At 46.4% G+C, this 18,583-nt stretch overlaps 1 protein-coding gene across 2 annotated transcripts; it reads right to left on the bottom strand.

Annotated features, from left to right (window-relative positions):
- Positions 1 to 1,334: 1,334 nt before the first annotated feature.
- Ankrd34b (ankyrin repeat domain 34B) lies at positions 1,335 to 17,636 on the bottom strand. 2 transcript variants are annotated; one of them, XM_060377777.1, is made up of 5 exons: positions 17,455 to 17,636; positions 14,875 to 14,957; positions 13,129 to 13,198; positions 10,791 to 10,849; positions 1,335 to 4,764 (listed from the first exon to the last, which is right to left on the bottom strand). In XM_060377777.1, exon 5 carries the CDS (start codon positions 4,739 to 4,741, stop codon positions 3,221 to 3,223), a length of 1,521 nt encoding a protein of 506 aa, XP_060233760.1. In that variant the 5' UTR covers positions 4,742 to 4,764; positions 10,791 to 10,849; positions 13,129 to 13,198; positions 14,875 to 14,957; positions 17,455 to 17,636; the 3' UTR covers positions 1,335 to 3,220. The 2 variants fall into 2 exon arrangements, with proteins under 2 accessions (XP_060233760.1, XP_021489759.1); XM_021634084.2 differs by lacking the exon at positions 13,129 to 13,198 and having other exon boundaries at positions 17,455 to 17,635.
- Between the last annotated feature and the right edge of the window lie 947 nt (positions 17,637 to 18,583).

The raw sequence follows: 18,583 nt of genomic DNA, 5'->3' as shown, positions 1-18,583 counted from the left end.
GCCTCTGGAAGGCGAGAGCTACAGATATGTAACACCACACTTGGCTACTGTTCATTTTTGATGATTTCACGCATACATATAATGTATTTTTCCACCAACAGCTGGCTTTTGGATCACAAGTCCAACTTTCTAGGAGGGTCAGAACATAGCAACTCTGTCAGATACGGTAGACTCACCTGTCAGCCCCCCCCCCAAGTTGACACCCTGTCTCTAAAACCTCTACAAGTTTCCAATTAAAGGGCAAAGGGGGAAAGGAAGGCTGTGAAGGATGCACTGCAGGTAACAGAAACCACGGAAGGCCTCCCAGTCTGCTGGGACGCAAGGGACCAAATATACAATGAGAGTCCTAGCAGTCAGTCAGGAACACAGATGCGCAGGTTACGCTAGGTCACACATTTTGTTCATATCTAATCCCTGGTACCTTCTCTTGTTCCCCCTCCACCTAGTCCCCTTCCTCCCCCAAATAGTCCCACTTACATTCCCATATCATAGCCATATTTAAATGTATATTTAAATTTAGATTCCACATGACAAAGTATGTATGTTTATCTCAGCCCAGCAAGCTTTGCTTAACATGATGATAGCTATTTATATTCATCTTTCTTTATGACTGACTGATGAAGCTGGGCAATCGTGGTACAGCTGACTGATCTACTATCTCTGGTGTTCTTAGAAACTTTTCCATCACCCCCAAAAATGCAGTCTCTGCCAAGCAAGTACAGGAATCAGATTATTAGGGAACAGAATGTGATTTGTAAAGGATTCTGTTACCAGATGCCTGGCCTGTGCGTGCCCACCAAGGATTCACTACGCAGGAGTCGCTGCCTTCTCTGGATAGGCAATATCAAACTCATCTTTGTAACGAGGACTGTCCTGCCCCTCTAAATGACTGCTTACCTCGGTCTGTATTAGCTATATTCTAGAAAATTCTGCTCACCGGGAACTAAGAATGGTAGCTGTAAAATCCATAAGTGAAGTACTATAAATTAAATCAAACTCTACATGAAATTAAAATATAAAGGTAACAGAGAGAGAGAGAGATTCAATGTAGCTCCCAGTGACACCATTCCATTTAGTGCAGTTAAGAAGTCTGGTGGAACGGCTTTGTGACGAGACTAAAGCTGGGTATCTAAAATGTGCTTAGGCGTGCCAGAAGGTTAAACATTCTGATGATTGTCGACAAATTTTAATCATGTTAAACTATGTTTTCATGTTGGGAAGACAAGTTATTCCCTTTTTTGTTATTTAAAGTACACGCATAGCATAATTTCTCATGAAATTATGTTGAAATATCTGCTGTTAGTTTTTTATGGAGAAATAAAACTTAGTCAAAATGATATTTTAAATCTTTATTATACCATCTTGATAATGAATTACTCTATTTACATATCCTTCTAAACTGTGTCCTTACCATGTGAGGTCGAGTACTTTTTATGATATTAAAACTTGCAAAAAGAATTTAGCTACTTGTAAACATCAGTACAATTTTAATTTCTGAATAAAAATATTTCTAAAGTAATTAATACTTTCTTCAAAACATTAAATGGAAAACCTGAAATTCATTTTTTTAAAATAAAAGCCACAAATAAATAATTTCTATGTACATTTCAAATTGCTCATATCAAATTACCAAGAAAGGCATTGTGCCACCTGTTGGGCAAAGAAAGAAAGCTGTAGATGACGTCATTAGACTCACACCCTTAAGTTTTCTAGAGTTTCAGTTAGTCTTTGCTTCAGAACTACTGGACTGAAGAATTCTTTGGATACCGTGCTTTGAAGTCATGTAGGTAACATTATCATTTTTTTAAAATATCTTATAATATGTACTTTGTTAAAAGTTATTCATAAACTCTAAAATACTAGATGATTCAGCTGTCACACCAAGGGTGCTTGCTATCTTAATTATCTTTATATGACTGTCTAATAACTACATATCATAAATAAAGATATTGCTTAGTAGTGACCCAGTAATACATTTTATGATTAAGTTTCTACTTGGTTTTTGTAATTTTAGCTAAGCTAAACTATAACCTATTAATCAGTTTTTCTTTTTTAAGATGAAGCAAGCATTTCGTTTCCATTTGTGTCCAATACCAAACTTTTGTCCCCTTTTCCGATTTTGGGTGTCTCTTTCTGGAAAGTCAACAATAATAATAAGCCAAGGTAAATCCTTTCTAATTTTTGTATTATTCTGATATTGGAAACCTATGGATTAAATATTCAAAAAGAAGAGGAATAACTTTCATAAGACAACATGATTGGTAAGTTTGTTTGAAAGCAACACACGGTGCAAAAACAAAAGGACCTGGCATATGGTTTGCTGGCCTGCCCTTGCAGGTTGGAGGGTGGAGTGTCTGGCTGCCAGAGGACAGCCTTTGGTGTTTATCATCCATTGTCCCCTTGTGTGAGACAGGGTCTCTTCACCTCAATATAGACGGGCTGAGCCCGGAACTTCTGGGCCCACCTCTCATCTCCCCACAGGGAATGCTGGGGACTCTCCTGGCCCTGCTCCTCCTTTTTCTGCACAGGGAGTGCTGGGGTTATAGGTTCTTGCACTACTGGGTCTAGTAGCCATACAGATTCTGGTAATCCAAACTCAGGTGGCTTACATGGTCAGTGAGCCACCTCAGCCCTCATCTGCCATTTTGCTGTAGATTTTGTACCCATTATGTACAGTGGTTGCTTATTCTAACTAGCTTTTCATGTTTAAAAGTTTTTAAATCAGACTTTTACCTTCCTGAGTCAACATTTTTAAAGAATCTGCTTATTCTTCCTTTGTAGTTTAGCTTTACTAATGTCAGTGTTTTCTCTAATGATTTTGGCAACATGGAAAGTTACAATCTTGTTGACATAAACTGTTGACAAAATTACTGACTTGAGAACATTGTTTCATGACAGAACATGAAGCCAATCTAAAACTTTAAGAACCATTTCTAACATAGGCATCTTTCTTTCTTGGAGACTTTTTGTTCAGATGGAAAACTTGAACCACATGAAAGCTGATATTGGACATTTTGAAAAAAATCAGCTTTCATTTTGTTAGAATTCCACTAGAAGCTATATATTGAGGTGTGTGCACAGTACCTAATACAAAATAGGCTATATTTTGATCTGCCTAGCCTCGATGCACTAGCTAAGACATAAAAGGATACAGTTAAGATTTCTTCTCTATGTTTTTCTGATACAGACATTTGAACATAATGTGTTTTCTAATTGTCTCTTAGAAATTGACTAATTGCTTAATTTGCTCCGTCTGCAGCGACTGCCTCCTTAACAGCATCTTTTTGCTTTTGAATTCTTTCGGGAAAGCAGGGACCGTCGGCATCACTTTTTGGCCACAGGATAGCAAGCTGCAGATCTTGCTGTTGGTGCCGATGTCTGTGATGGGAGGGTGAGGATTTACATGTAGGGGAGGCAGAAACCCGGGTCTGCTCTGCACACTGTGATCTATGGGGAAAGCGCCAGAGCCGCGCCTTTCCAAAACCGCATGATTCCTCCTGCTCAGGGGGCCTGGAGGGACAGTCTCCACTAATTCTTTGGACCCTGATGGCAAAGAAGGCGATGGCGCGAAGATCTTTTTCCTTGCAGCTTTGCCATCTTCTAAGGTCGGAGGGGTAACGCCCTCAGAGAGCTGGGAATCAGAGCTGTAATGATTGGCTCCCGAGTTTCGCTTTTGAACTATTCTTTTTAAAGTGGAAGCAAAGATCTGACTAGAGTCCGGGTCCTGATCAGTGGGAATTTCCATGCATGCCTGGCTTCCTTCTGGAAGCAAAGAATGGTAATTTATTTCATCATATGACATCTTCCTTGAGTTGACCTGGTCAAAGGCCCTGAGCAAGTGTGCAGTATCTTTTACATCAATGCTCTGGTGCCTAGTGATGAAGCGCTTAGACGGCGCCAGCATGCTGGTTTTGTAGGCCACTTCTTCCTCTGGAGTGATGTCTTGGAGCTCCTCTTGCAAGGAGGCCACTCTGGCCTGGTGCTTTAATGATGGCGGACTCTTGATCCAGGCTGGAGACTGGGATAGCTTGGGCCCATTAGTGGCCATCCCAGGCTTCCTCCGAGGAGAGTCCAGGTCCCAGGCGTTATCACTGCTTCCAGACAACTCCTTATCTTTAAAGCCAAAAAGTGTCAGGTCCGTCTCAGAAGAGTAAGAGAGCGGCGACGAGGCTGTTTTGATGTCAGTCTCTGAGGGCGCGGCTGGCGGAGGGCTCTCGCCCATGTCTGCAGGGGGCATGTTTAGGCACTGTTGGGTGGTGAGCCTCCCAGAGGGCGACTTCGCTGTTGTTATGATGATGACCTCTTTCCCTTTCGCCTGGCAAGCATTAAGGAGGACTCTGAGTGTGTCTCTGTCTTCTGCATTAATAGCATAAACCAGAGCTGAGTAACCCGCGTGGTCCTGCAGGCTGAGGTCCGCCCCGCTCCTGAGGAGCAAGGACACCACCTCCGGGCCAGCTCTTTCTAAGCACGCGTGCATCAGCGCGCTTTTCCCGGCTTTGTCCTGTATGTTGGGGTCAGCACTGTTCTCCAGCAGGTATTTAACCATTTTGGCCCTCCCGACACTCTGTTGGCCGACGTGCTTGGTCTTACAAGCAATCATTAAAGGTGTTTCCCCGCGGTCGTTGCTCTCGTTGATGTAGGCACCACCTTCTAGCAAAAGTCTTGTGAGGCGAAGCCGGCTCTGATGGACTGCTTTGATCAGGGAATTTCCATCAGTGGAAACCTCTGAGCCTTCATCCATCTTCAAAAGTCAGAAATCAATACCTGGTTATCGAAGAAATTGAAGATTATTAGTCAGACTCGATGTCCAACTTGACTTCATTTTGTCTATTTCTGAAATATGTGTGAAGGGGACATACATAGGATTATGTCATTAAGAGAAGCAGAGCAGACTCATTAATTGCAAAAATAAATTTTAGAATAATAATGACCTTTATGGAATTGAAAAACGTTTCTTTAAAATCTTTCTTGAATAACGAAGCACCAGCTTAGTATTTTCCTAGATCTCACATTTAACAATAGATCATTTATTTTCTGCTTTTGAAGAAAATATTTTAAATATTAATATTAAAAAGCAAAATTGGGCTGAAGAAATGACTCAGCAAATAAGAGAGCTTGCTGAGCACTCATGAGGACTTGAGTTTGACTCTGTAGCACCTCTGTCAAAAGCTAGGCATGAGCCTGTAACTCAAAGGCCAAAGACTCAGTAGATTCCAGGACCTCCCTGAAAGCTAGCCCAGCTGCCGGGAGAGTTAGCCTTAATGTCAGACTCTGCCTCAAGGATGTAAGACAGAAAGCATAGTGCAGGCCCTCTCCCGGTCACCCTGTGTGATTGGACTAGCACAGGGGTCTGTGCACCCCCCAACCCAACGCATAAACTACACACATGTGCATATGCACACACACACACACACACACAGGAAAATAGAAATAAAAATAAATCCTAAAGAAAATTATTTTTTAAAAAAAGAAGAAACTGGGGAGATGGCTCAGTCATTAAGAGCACTGGCTGTTCTTCCAGAGGGTCCAGGGTCCAGGTTCCCAGCAACCTCTTGGCAGTTCAAAACTGTAATACCAGTTCCAGGGTATCTGAGACCTTCTTCTGGCCTCCTCAGGAACCATACAAGTGGTACTCAGACATGCAAGCAGGCAAAACATGCATTTATGTATACACATAAAAATCTCTAAAGGGAGCCACACAGGCTATGTAAACACTTAATTTTACCACTGATACTAAAAATACATGGTTGATTTATTTCCACATCTCTGATTCAGAGTCCCTCGATATATAATGTTGTTATGGGGGTAATAATTATCACTTTATATTGAGCTAAGAGAAAATCTGTCTTTCAACTGTGTTTACAGTATGAGACAAAGATTAGATTAGCATTATGAATGTGGTATGTAGATATAAGCTGAATAATTTTTAGAAGAATAGTTTCTCCTAGCTATAGTTTTTTTTTTTTCATTATTTAGAGCATATGATTGTTGTTATAAAAATGAAAATCCCAACCGTTTGATTTTACCAATGAAGATTCAGAAGCCAGATGCTGGGGTGAAAATATACTAGCTCACAGAGGCACAGAAAGCACCCAGTTGCTCTTCCTACACGTCCCAGAAAAAAAAAAAAAAAAAAAAAAAAAAAAAAAAAAAAAAAAAAAAAAAAAAAGGTCAAAAGCCCAAAGCTAAAAGCTTGCTAGCTCAGTTGACTGACTGCCCAGGAGTAAAAAGGCTTGCTAGCTCACCCAACAGCCCAGGAGGAAAAAGCCAACAGCTAAAAGCCCAAGAGCGAGAGAGCTAAAGTGCTAAAGAGCGAAGGTTCCAAAAGCCCCTTCTTCTCCACACTGTCTTAAAAGCCCTTCCCTCAAAGTCCCTAGTATTCCCTTGTCAGCTGGTTACTTGTTCTGCCTCTTGACCAAGAATTAACTTTATTAAATCCTGTGTACAGAAAGCTCTAGGATTAAAGGTGAGTGTTAGGGCTGAACCACACCATAGTCACCTGTTCACAATAAACAAAGTTCTTGGATTAAAGGTGCATGTTATGGTTGAACCACATCAAACAAAAGAAAGGTTTTACAGTTCACAATCTTGGGATTCATAATGGGATCAAATATACTACAACATATGCTTTTAGTTGTTGAGGTCAAGCCTAAATAGATAAGATGCGCCGTATTTCATACAGAGCATCACCCTTGTACAAATGAAAACTACAAATATTTCCAGGTCACTTTAGTTGCTCATTTCTATATGGCGCCCACCTAGCACAGCAGACTAGCTAATCACTGATTTCAAAATCTAAGACTGTGACTCCCAGCATGGTGGGTCACTCTTGTAATCCTGGTACATGACAGGTTTAGGCAGGAGTATCACCATGAGTTTGAGATCAGTTTGGTCTACACAATATGTTTAAGGCCAGTTTAAGAGCTACAGGGTAAGACCCTGCCTCAAAAATAAATAAATAGAATTAAGATTTGTGGGGCATGAATTTCTGTTTATAATAGAGTAGGTGGTTAACATTCTGGTCTCTTACTGGAAGGAAAGAACAGACAAAAAGAACAGAGCGCAAAGGAGGAAAAGGCAAAGCAGGCATACACAGAAATTAATTTGTCGTTGACATTGTATGTTCCTGATAGGTTCTGGGCAGGACTGCAAAGATGCAGCATCCTCAGCCTGTGCTGAGGAACTTCAAGAGACTCTGGAAGATTTTGTATGGAGCTGGTTACAGTAAGATTCGTGGGGTTTAAACTGCTTTAATAATTTAGGGACAACAATGGGGTTTGCAGAAACCAGACACTGAACCTTCTTTTTGAAGACTGTGTAAGAATTTAGAATATTAGGCTAGGAGTGTAGTTCAGAGATAGAGCATGTCCCTAGCACATGAAATGCCCTCAGTTCTGTCCCTAGTACCAACAAACAAACAAACAAAATTAAGGGGCCAATGAGAAATTTAGTAGGTAATGACACTTGCTCTGCAAGCCTTATGACCTGGGTTCAACCCCCGGAACCTATCTAAAAGGGAAAGAGAGAACCAACTCCAGAAGTTGTCCTCCAGCCTCCACACCATAGCATGCATCTATGCATACGTCACACACGCAACAATAATAGTTTTCAAATTAACATTAGATTTTTAAAAATACTTTTTACAGATAGACAAAAGAGGAAGGGAGACGCTGAAGCCTAAACTGCAGTTATCTGCAATGTCAGGCTCTGTGTTTAGGGGCAGATTGAACTCGGAAAATATCGCTGTAGATGGCTAGGGTTAGGGCTTACATGGCAAAATACACATGACTCATTTTGCTCCCTCCTGAAACCTCCCAAAACGAAATAGTTTTTAAAAAGACATACAGCCAAAAAGCCAGAGAAAAACAAGGAAGGCAGTAGCATTCTGAACGCCTCAAAGCAGAGGAGCCAGCTTGAGAAAGCGAGGAACTGACCGCATACACGACACAGCGTCCTTAAAGCAGGAAGCTTTACACAGGGCTCCAAAATAAGGGGCGGGGGGGGGAGGTCAAAGGTTGCCAGGGAGCAGGCAGACCCTTCACTGCTCCAGCGAGTCCTGCCTTGGACAGCAGCAGACACCCTGAGTGGGAGACTCCATCCCCAGTCCCACCTTCACCCTGATCCCTGAGCAATGCTGGCATGTGAAAGCTAGGGGAAATGTGGACAGAGGGTGATTCCTCCAACTCCAGGCCATCAGTGATAGCTGGGGCCATCAGGGGTCTGTTCTCTGAAAATGGTAAAGCATGAGGTCTCCAAACTGAAGACAAGTGATTGCTGAATGATCACTGTTTGAAAAGAGCTGTAGTCTATCCCACCCTCCACACCAGCTGCAGAAAGACTGGCAGTGACACCTAGAGTGAAGGATACTCAGGTCTGCACTCCACAGCTGGACCTTCCTGAGAGCATACCACGGGATTTCATAGGTTTCCAGAGCGTTCCACAGTGAGTCTCACAGGTGACAAGCATCACCACATGCTCCCACCTTCACCTGGCCCCTTAGTCATGAGCCAATAGTCAAAACAAAACCTGAAAGCAAATGAAAAGTCTCCCTTCATTAAAGACCAGGGCAAACAGAGAAAGGCAAATTGGAGGGGGAAGACAGTAGCTAGGAAAATAAAAACTTCAAAAACTCAGTATCCTCCAAAGTAAGAAACATTATAAGCTTGAAGTAAGAGCAAGAGTGTCAGGGACCATGAAATCTCAAAAGAATGTGAAAGAAGCCTGCAAAACTCAGTGAAAATATGTCAATGGTGATGAGAATCTCAAATGCAGGGAAGGAAAAAGAAAAGAAAAAAGCTGGTCTTCGAGGCACCTGCCTGTAATCCCAGCACTTGGAAAGTAGAAGTGGGAAGACCAGAAGTTCAAAGTCAGCCTCACAGAGAGACCCTGTCTCACAAAAATAAGTAACAACAGGGAAAGAAAGAAAAGCAAACCAACCGGAATCTGGAAAATGTGGTAGAGTGGTATTCTAGTTAACATCAACTGTCAACTTGGAGTCACCTAAGAAAGACTTAAGAACTGCCTAGATCAGTCTGGTCTGTGGGCAAATGTCTGGATTAGTTACTGATGCAGAAGGGTCCAGCCCACCGTGGACCACACCATTGCTAAGCAGGTGGTCCTGGGATGTGTAAGAAAGCTAGCCTACATGAACCTGTGAGGAAGGCAGTGTAAGCCAGCAGGCAGTTCCTCCATGCTCCCTTCACGCTTCCCGCCCCGGAGGTATAAGCCAAATAAACCCTTCTCCAGATCCCTTTTGGTCAGAGAATCTTATCACAGAGTCAGCGAGGAAACTGTATCAAGGGGGAGCAAGACAAGCAATCACTGATGAAAGTGTGGGAAAATCCCAGGCCTGGAGAATAAAGCATTATCAAATTGAAAAGACCTAATCAGAGCATGGTGCTAAGAGTGAAAGAGTGCATGCCCAAAACACATGCCTGTGAGTTTCCATTGCACAGACCAGAAGCTTCCACTGTCTTGATAGCAGGAGAAGGGGTCCTTGGGTGTGGGGATAAGTCACATATCAAGGGATCAAAAATGAGTATAGATTCAGGCACATCAACAATAGCAATGAGACACAGTGCAGAAGCGTCTTTAAATATCTGAAGGAGAAATGACCCTCTGCTTAGAACTCTATATTTAGCCAAACCTTCAGGCAAGAATTGGGACATAGTCTCAAGAATTAACCGAAGGATGGAATCTACCAAGATGAAATGGCAAACAAGAAAAGTGGAGCACAAAGAATATGGAAGCTGAAGATCAAGGAAGAGGCACCCCAAACCCCCAGAAAACGCTGGAGGGACCTGCCAGCTTTATGGATGTTTACAGACATCCTCAAGGTGGCTACCCCACCACAGTCTATCTGTCAGCTAAGGACCAAAGCACACAAGCCTGGCTTCAGTTCTTGTCTCTCCTTGCTATGTCCTGACACTTCTCTCTGCTCCCCTCCTGTCCTGCTTCTGTGCCCCCACCAAGTGGTGCTCACTTTAGCTCTGCTCACTCCCTCAGCTCTGACACCCCAGACTGAGTCCTGGAGGGCTTGGGGGAGAGAGACTGAACAGTCCCACTCCCTTTGGGCAACCAGTCACTGCTCTGCACCAGGTCCAGGTCAGGGGCCCCAAGGATCCTAGGATTCAATCCTGCTCCTGCCTAGAGGGGTTCCTGCAAGGTTCATGAACCCCAGACCAGCTTGCCTTGTGAGACTTTTACCACGTAGAGTCAGCGTCACTCTTTCTTCATTCGTCTAGATTGGTGTTTGCTATATAGTTAAAGTTATTTTTCTTTGGAGTCAGTTATAAATGGGGGACAACATTGAAAGCAAAGAGGATAACTGACGAGCATCCAAAGGGACAGTGGCCGTTAGTGGAGGAGGGAGACAGTGTGATCTGGGAGTGTTACCTAGACACCTCTGAAGTCCCAATGATGCTCCACTTTTCAACTGGGACTCTGCTCTTTAAAACTACATTTTCACACACTCTTCCATACAGTATTATAGAAACCTGTATACAGAAAATGGCAGGATATACAAAGTTAGGTCATTTGAGGCCTTCCTTTCACAACATAGTTCAGCTCTCAGGATATTAATAGTGTTTGTTGTTAAATACTCCATTGGCATTGCCATAAATAAGCTCATAAAAGCAGCACTCCAAATCGAACTGCCTCCATTTTGATATCTTCCATGATGCACAGCAAAGCACTCAGGGATAGATTCATAACCTGAAGGAAAGCGAATGCTTTTGTTTTATGTCCTGATCATCACAGTTTAGAAAAGCCGTTCCACCATCAAAACCTACCTCAAACTTGGGATGCAGAAACTGAGATGGCAGTGTGGGTCCCAACTCTTAGGTCTATTCTGGAAGCAAAACATTTGAAAGTTACAAGTGAACAACAAAGAAGCCACTTCCTTGCAGTTTTCATATACAAATGGATTTAATATGAGAAGAAACTAGGAGGCAAAGGAACATAATATCAAACACAGAAAGCACTGAGTAAGTCCAAGCCAAGAAATGGTACAGTAGCAATCACAAACAAACAGGTTTAAAAAAAAAATCCATAAGCCAAAGTCATGCTTGAGAAACAGACCCTGAAATAAAAACATGTTACCATGTACTGACTTCCTTTTTTGTTTGAGAAAAGGTCTCCTGGAACTCACATGTAGACTAGGCTGGGTCTTGAACTCACAGAGGTCCGACTGCCTCCGCCCTGAGTACTGGGATTCAAGGCTTATGCCATCATGCCCCACTCTGCCTTTCAAAATTACACTTTCCCACCGTTTCTAAACTTGGACTCTGACTTGGTTGTTCTCATTCTTAAATCTAAGAACTTTTAAATGTGAAAAGATGGAAAGACTTTAAGTTAAACACAACACAACACACCACACACACACACACACACACACACACACACACACGGAAAGCCCTTCTCTACAACACTAAATCTGGGCACTTACACACACAACTTTTCTGCCTCCAAGGCTGGGGTCAGGAGGCTCTAAGAGAGAAAACTGGCAATGAACTAGAGACTGGGGTATCTGAAGAAGTGGTGGCCTCGTCTCCATCCTACAGAAATGGGGATGTTGTGGACTCAGGGTACCAATTGGCTGCCTCATCTGTTGTTGCATAGATGATGACAGACCTTCTCCCAGGGGCCTGGAGAATTTTTTAGGGGAAAAAAAAAAGAGTCCAGGAGGCTTACTTCTCACTGGGCTGAATTCTGTTTTTAAATCACTGTTATGTGTGGATGTAGGCGAATGTTCACTGGGGTGGGGGCATGCCTGTGTGTAGCCAGGGGTCAATCTCCAGTGTCCTTCAGGAGTTATCCCTCTTGTTATGTGAGATAAGTTCTCTCACCAGGATGTGGGGGTCTCTGATAAGGGTAAGTTAGCTGGCCAAGGAGCCTGGTGGCTTTGGCTGAGGCTGTTCCCCAGTGCTGAGATTAAAAGTGTGCACCATCTATGTGGATTCTAGAGACCAGACTCGGGTCTTCGAGTTTGCATGGTCAATACTGAGCTGAAGGAGCTAGCCCCCGCCTTTGACATTATGCTAGGCTGTTCAGACTGGCCTGACCACCTGGGCTCCAGAAATCCTCTGCCTGTCTCCAGAGTATCTACACCCATAGGCATGTGCTTCCACACTGGACTGTAATGGCATCTGAGTCTGCTCACACTTTAATATTTCCTAGGACCGTTCTGATACTGCTGATACTTCACTGATATTTAGAAGAGGACTGTCACATACTTCGTTCCCCAGAGACCATGATTAGGTCCCACCATCTCATTTTGCAGCCACTGCCTAATGAGAATAATCCTGCCATTAGCCTTCCCCCTCTTTGGGGCGTACTTTCATCTTTCCAGAGTGATCTATAAACCACAAATCCTGCATCTGAATATGATTTACTTTCCTCCGAGTATTTGATGAAGACCATTTCTTCCACCTGGAACGAGCTTTCCTCCTGTGGGAAGTGCCCTGAGAACCAAGGGCTGATGCCATCTGGGCATTCGGTCAGCCCCTTGGCTTTTCTACTTTTCTGATACTCTCTTCACTGTCCCTGTGGCTTCCATGCAAGTCACAGTTCATCTGGAACAGGTTCAGAGTCAGCCAGACCCAGAGCTGGATCTTAAGTTTGCCATTGTTAGCTGTATGTCCTAGTCAAGCCTGGGCCTCGTGGAGGGTTGGCTTCCTCATCTGAGGAATGCCAGTCTTACGACATTTATGCTGGATAGCCATGCAGCTGAAATTAGACAGAACCAGAAGGAAGCTTTCCTGCTGTGCCTTCTACTCGATCCATTCTTCTTTTCAAGAATTTTGTCTTAGAACCTAAGCTTCTCTTTTGATCACATCCCAAATCCAAGGCCTTTTAAAATAACAGAGCTGGAAAGAGGGCTTGGTGGATAAAACACCTATTTTGTGAGCATGGGAACCTGAGTTTGAAGCCCCAGAACCCATGCTAAAAGAAATGTGACATGATGGTGCATGCCTGTAACCCCAGCACTCAAGAAACAGAAATAGGTAGATCCCTGGGCCTCACTGGCCAGTTAGCCTAGCTGACCTGGTGAGTTCTCAGTTAATGAAAGATTTTCAAAAACAAAAATGGTAAAGACTAGGAAGTCGTCTTAGCCCATACAGCACTTACCATGCAAGTGTGAAGAGCAGAACTCAGATCCCAGCGCTCACATAAATGTAAGGTGACTATGGTAGCCAGCCTGTAATTACAGCACATGGAAAATGGAGAGAGGAGGTCCCCCTCCCCCACCGCCGCAGCCCGGGCAAGCTGGGAGGCTAGACCAGCTGAATCACTGAGCTCTAAGTTAAGTGAGTGATGCCACCTCAATAAAAAAGATGGAGAGCAACTGAGGAAGGCATTCACCCTTAGCTTCTGGCCAACACACACACACACACACGAGCAAACGCAAGCAGGCACATGTACCTGTAAACCTCCATTTGCTCTCACACAAGCAGTGTTCACTTATGTATGTGTATACACCATGGCCACATACCTCAAAACAGACAGTGCCTGAGAACTGACTGAAACCCTTGTGTGTCCTCTGGCCACCCTATACATTAAAAATGTGTTGATGTGCACACACATGAACACACACAAGTATATACAAACTAAATGAATAACTTTAAATTACAGACACACTATTGGAAATGACTTTTTTACTCTGTAAGTAATGGTTCATCATTTCTTTATGGGTCCCCTATGTTATTAGAAGAGCTTAATTATTAATTATTATTTATTTTTAAATAGTTGTGTAAAAACCCCTCTCTATTTCTTTTTAAGTTTTATTTTATGTATATGAATGTCTGTGTTGATGCCCTTCGGCGCCAGAAAAGAACATCAGATCCCCTGGAACTAGAGTTACAAGTGGTTGTGAGGGGTCATGTGGGTGCTGGGAATTGAACATGGGTCCTTTGGAAGAGAAGCCAGAGCTCTTAACAGTTGAGCCATTTCTCCAGCCCCACTCCCTGTTAAAACTAGAAACCTTTAATTTTAGTTAGAATGCATCACTGTATACATTCTTACACTGCCTTTCTTTGCTGGTAAGCTTCCACTCAAAATTAACTGAAATTTTTTTTTTTTTTTTTTTAGATTTAAAGGCAGCTGGGTGGTGGTGGCACACGCCTTTAGTCCCGGCACTCAGGAGGCAGAGGCAGAAGCAGGTGGATCTCTATGAGTTCTAGGCCAGCCTGGTCTACAAAGTGAGTACCAGGACAGCCAAGGCTACACAGAGAAACGCTGTCTCAAAAAACCAGAAAAAGAAAAAAAAAAAAAAAGATTTAAAGGCATAAAGGCATAAACTTCCAACGACAACAACAACAACAACAACAAAAAAAAAACTGGAGTAAAGGTGTTATCAAAAGGTGTTATAAAATTGTTATGAACAATTTAGAGAAACTTTGAAAGGAGAGGAAAGCTGTCAGAGTGATAACAGTAAATGCCATGTGAGGAGCCACTGGTGTAATGACCTTTGACCTGTCAGCCCCAGTAGTCTCAGCACCACACAAAATAGCAATGAGGCAGAGGGCGAAAAACAGGGATGGTCTGAAAATGTGTGGACAGATCACCTGGATTTCCAAATGCTCTCCGCACCCCAAGTAGCTGACAACCAGTTAAGACTGACCATTTGAACAAATTGATCAGAAAGACCACAGATAACGGAGGCAGCAGATAGTGAGGACAGAGGGAGAGCTGCAGGCTGGAGCTGGGGTCGCCAGCTCTCTGCTGTGTTACCAGGAGACCAGAAGACAGAGGCAAAGCATGGCATCTTAGAATCAGGGGCCCTTGGGGAAAAATACCTGTTGACAAGTGGAGCAAAACACACCTAGCCACACTCGCCCTCCCAGACACCCACTCCAGATGGAGACAGAAAGTTACCTGGGAACATGATTCCTGATTCCACACTTGATTTTTGTCTCTTCTCTCCCTGGGTGAGCTTTCCGTCAGGCAGCTGTCAGCTCCTACCAAAGGAAATCAAAGCTATTCAGAGGCACATAAACACTGACGATTTGTTGCCTGCATCTCTCCCATTCGAAGTCGAGGTTTTTAATTCCTTGTTTAGAAATCCCTACAGTATTTGGTTTATCACATTTCACTGACTACGAGTTTGTAAATGAGACTGGAATGGCTCCCACGCACAGCAACCTGGCCCAAGTCTGTTTGCAGGCAAGCCCACCCCACAGGTGGGCTAGAATTGATGAGGCCTTGGTGCTCGCCCGACTCAGCTCACATTTTGTACAAGAGAGTGGGAAAGGTAACCGGACCCTCTCAAGGTCATTCCTTTCTCCTGTCTGCCTGGAGTTAAATTCTGGCTTCCATGTACTGTACCTCAGTATCTCCCTGCCTCTTAGCCGGCAGACCTCCCAAGGCAGGGCCCCGTTCGGGGTACCCAGCACGGTAGTGCTATAAGACTGAAATGCCTGGAAAGCCATCCTGGAGATGATTTTTCCTGTTGCCTTTTGTGCACCCACCACTCCCACCTTTCTTTTCATTAGGACAGGACAGTGATTTTCTTTTGTGTTCCCTCCTATAGAGCAGTTTCTGGTTACGTAGCTGGAGAGTGGGCACATGCCTCTAAATCTCAGAACAGCCCCTTCTCTTTTCCTGGTGCCTGCCCTGCTGTGGCAGAGAACCTGGGCTCTCTCAAAGTTACCAGTGGGGCGGGGGCAGCATCTACACGGCAGGAGATGATTGTGAGGAGTTTAAAGACCAGAATGCGTTTACTGCTTAGGAGTTCAGCAAGTCCTGCATCCCAAACACCCAGCGCAGGGAACCTGACAGGGTTCCTGTCCACCACTGGCATCTCCATCTTTTCCTAGTCCCTGAATCATGGGAGCCTTTAAGATCGCCCACTCCTGTTTGTTTCCCGGGTGTTCCCGAGCCCTGCATTTGCCCACGGGGATGCCTTCACCACCATTCCCAAGTGGTCTGACAATCGACGTCCTTGCAGGAGTGAAGGGCAGAGGTGCGGCCACAGCCCAGAGGAGGGTTAGGGAGCCCACGGGTCCCAGGCAAGAGTACAACTCTGAGTGAGAGTCAACTAGAACCAGAGCCTATCCTCTCCCAGTCAGGTCTTAAAAATCATAGTCTCGATGGGCAGTCCAAGGCCAGACAGCAATTGGAATGAGGCCAGCCAGAGGTCATAAGCAAAATGTGTCTCTTCCCAGTAAGGAGAGAGCCGGAGCCAAGCAAAAGATGCAATGACTGGCCAGGAAAGGTGGCTTTCCTGGGTCTCCAGTCTTCTAAGAAATACTCTGAAGCTGCCCACAGGAAGGAATTCATTAATAAGCTTTGCTGTTCTTCTCACACATAGCTACGATGCTAGGATGTCTTTTAGCTATATCTATGAGCTCCCCTTTGGGCTCTGGGGCGAGGTTGTGAGGTGCCTAAATCCCAACTTCTCTCAGAAGATTCCCTTCCTCAGCAGAGAGAGAGCCAGGGGATGGGGGTAAAAATTGCAAACCTGACCCTCCAAAGTGTCTGGGAAGCAGCGAGGTACCAAGGGGACTGAATTTCCAGGCTGTGGAGTATGCAGGTGGCGTCTCCAAGGTCCCTGCCTGGTTTGCTCAGATTTTCCCCAGTTCGGGAAAGAGCAAGTCCAAGGTGCTGTCGGAGAAGGGCAAAGGAAGGTGACTGGGGCGACAGCGCCGGGGCGCGGGTGGGGGCGGGGTGCTCATTTCGTCGCCTCCAGTCCTAGCCAGGGCAGGCAGCTGTCCACGAAAAGGGCTGTGCCAGGAGGCCCTGGGCAGTAGTCCCCGCGCAGCCCACCAGCCTAGCAGGCTGGGGAGATGAAAGGCCAGAAAGCGGGCTGCTCTGGGCATCCTTCCCCACCCCCCGCAGGAGCCGCTCAGCAGCCGGCTCTCCACGGAGAGGGTCTGGATGGCTAGTGCCAAGGATGTGCGCACCCGGGAGCCGCAGAGACGGATCCGCGCGCCCGGAGACCCTGGGTTCTGCAGCCCGGGGTTGCAGTTGGCGCGGCGGCCGCAGCCGCGCTCCGCACCTCCGCTGCCCAGAGGCCACGGACCTGCGGCCACGCGCTCCGGCCGGACCCCGCGACCCGCGCGCTCCACCGGCCGAGCGCGCGCCGCTCCCGCCGCGGGGCCGCCACCCCGCAGCCTGGGCCCCGAGCCGCTCCGCTCGCGCCGCGAGGCCCGAAGGCGGCGAAATCCGCAGCCCCGCGGGGTCCGGGCGCGAGCCGCCACCGGGGGCTGCGGACCCGCGGGGGCCCCGAGGCGCGCGGAGGGGCGGGGGCCGGCCAGAGGCTCCCGGGAGGCCGCTGAAGCCCGCCGGCCCTCGGCGGCCCTCGGCGGCGGCGGGGTCCTGCCCGGCCGTGTCGGATGCGCGGCAGGTGCCGGCTGGCGGGGCGCACCCAGGCCACGCGGCCTCGCGCTCCTCGGCCCTCCCCTCGCGGCCGTCACTGCACCCCAAAGTTTCCCCAAGTGCCGCGGGCGGGCTGACCTGGGACGCGCTGTCGGGTGGCCGCGGTCCTTCGCCTTCCCGCCCCGCTCTCGCGCCGACGCGCCGTCCGCGCTGGGCGACCGTCCCCGACCCCGCGGCGGCCGCAGTCCCGGCCCCGGCCCGTCCGCCGGGCCCCCGCCCCTGCTCTGCAGACACAGGCTGGCCGCCGAGCGCCGGAGCGGGAGGCGCGAGGCGCGCACCTCGCCAGACGCCGGGCGGGCGCTTCCGCTGGGAGTGACGCGCCCGCGCTCGCCGCGCTGCAGGTGGGGGCGGCGGGCCAGCCTGGCCCCGGGGGCCAGAGGATGCTCCCCGAGGCTCCGCCTTCCGCCTAAGCCCCGCCCCGCCCCGCCCCCCTCCAGGCCGCTGGGCTTTGACAGCTGTGACTGGTGGGAGAGCGGAGGGGCAGAAGGCCAGCGTGGGCAGATGAGCAGGACCCCTGGGTGCCCCTGGTCCGGGTCTGTGTCCGCGTACCCTTTCATCCCATATCTGTTTTGTTGGCCTGAGATTCAGTTTACACAGGTCCCTTTCCCCGCTGTTCCTTTCTCCGCTTCAGGTAAAGCCAGAGCCTCACTTCAGGATTGAACGTTCGCGGGATTAACCTTTTTGTTTTTATTTTTATGACTTTCAACTTCATTATATTCTAATCAAGATTTAATAGAACAACTAACAAATTTTCCAAAATAAATTTGAGGTATTAAACTCCACTGAGATATAAAAAAAGAAAGAAAAGAAAATTAAGTAGATGAACTTGTTTCAGCTCTTCCATATATCTTGAAAGAACTGGTGACAGAAATGATAGATCTTTTCTGACCAGATAATGTTAATCAAAACTAGCTTGCAGGAGCCAGGCTGGTGGCGAGCACTGGGGAGGAGGGAGACAGAGTAAAGAATTCCAGGCCGGCCTGCACCACATACTAGCCTCAAAGCAGCCTAGTTTGTCGTTTTGAGATTCCCAAAGGGGAAGATAATACACCCCTGGGCAGACTTCCTTTATTTAAACAAAATCCCAGTGAAATGGTTCCTTATTTGTCAAACATTCACAGGTCATTCTGCACCAGAGGCAGGCCCTAAGAAGGTGGACCACCTTTGTTTACACACGTTCATTTGGAGAGTCCCAGAAAGGACAGAA

The sequence above is a fragment of the Meriones unguiculatus genome, chromosome 2, assembly GCF_030254825.1.
Source record: "Meriones unguiculatus strain TT.TT164.6M chromosome 2, Bangor_MerUng_6.1, whole genome shotgun sequence".
Taxonomy (NCBI): domain Eukaryota; kingdom Metazoa; phylum Chordata; class Mammalia; order Rodentia; family Muridae; genus Meriones; species Meriones unguiculatus.
The sequence above is the reverse complement of the archived record's forward strand: the minus strand, read 5'-3'. Positions and strand labels throughout refer to the sequence as shown.

Coding starts and splice junctions, on each gene's coding strand:
- Ankrd34b (XM_060377777.1), bottom strand. CDS start 4,741: ATGGATGAAGGCTCAGAGGTTTCCACTGATGGAAATTCCCTGATCAAA.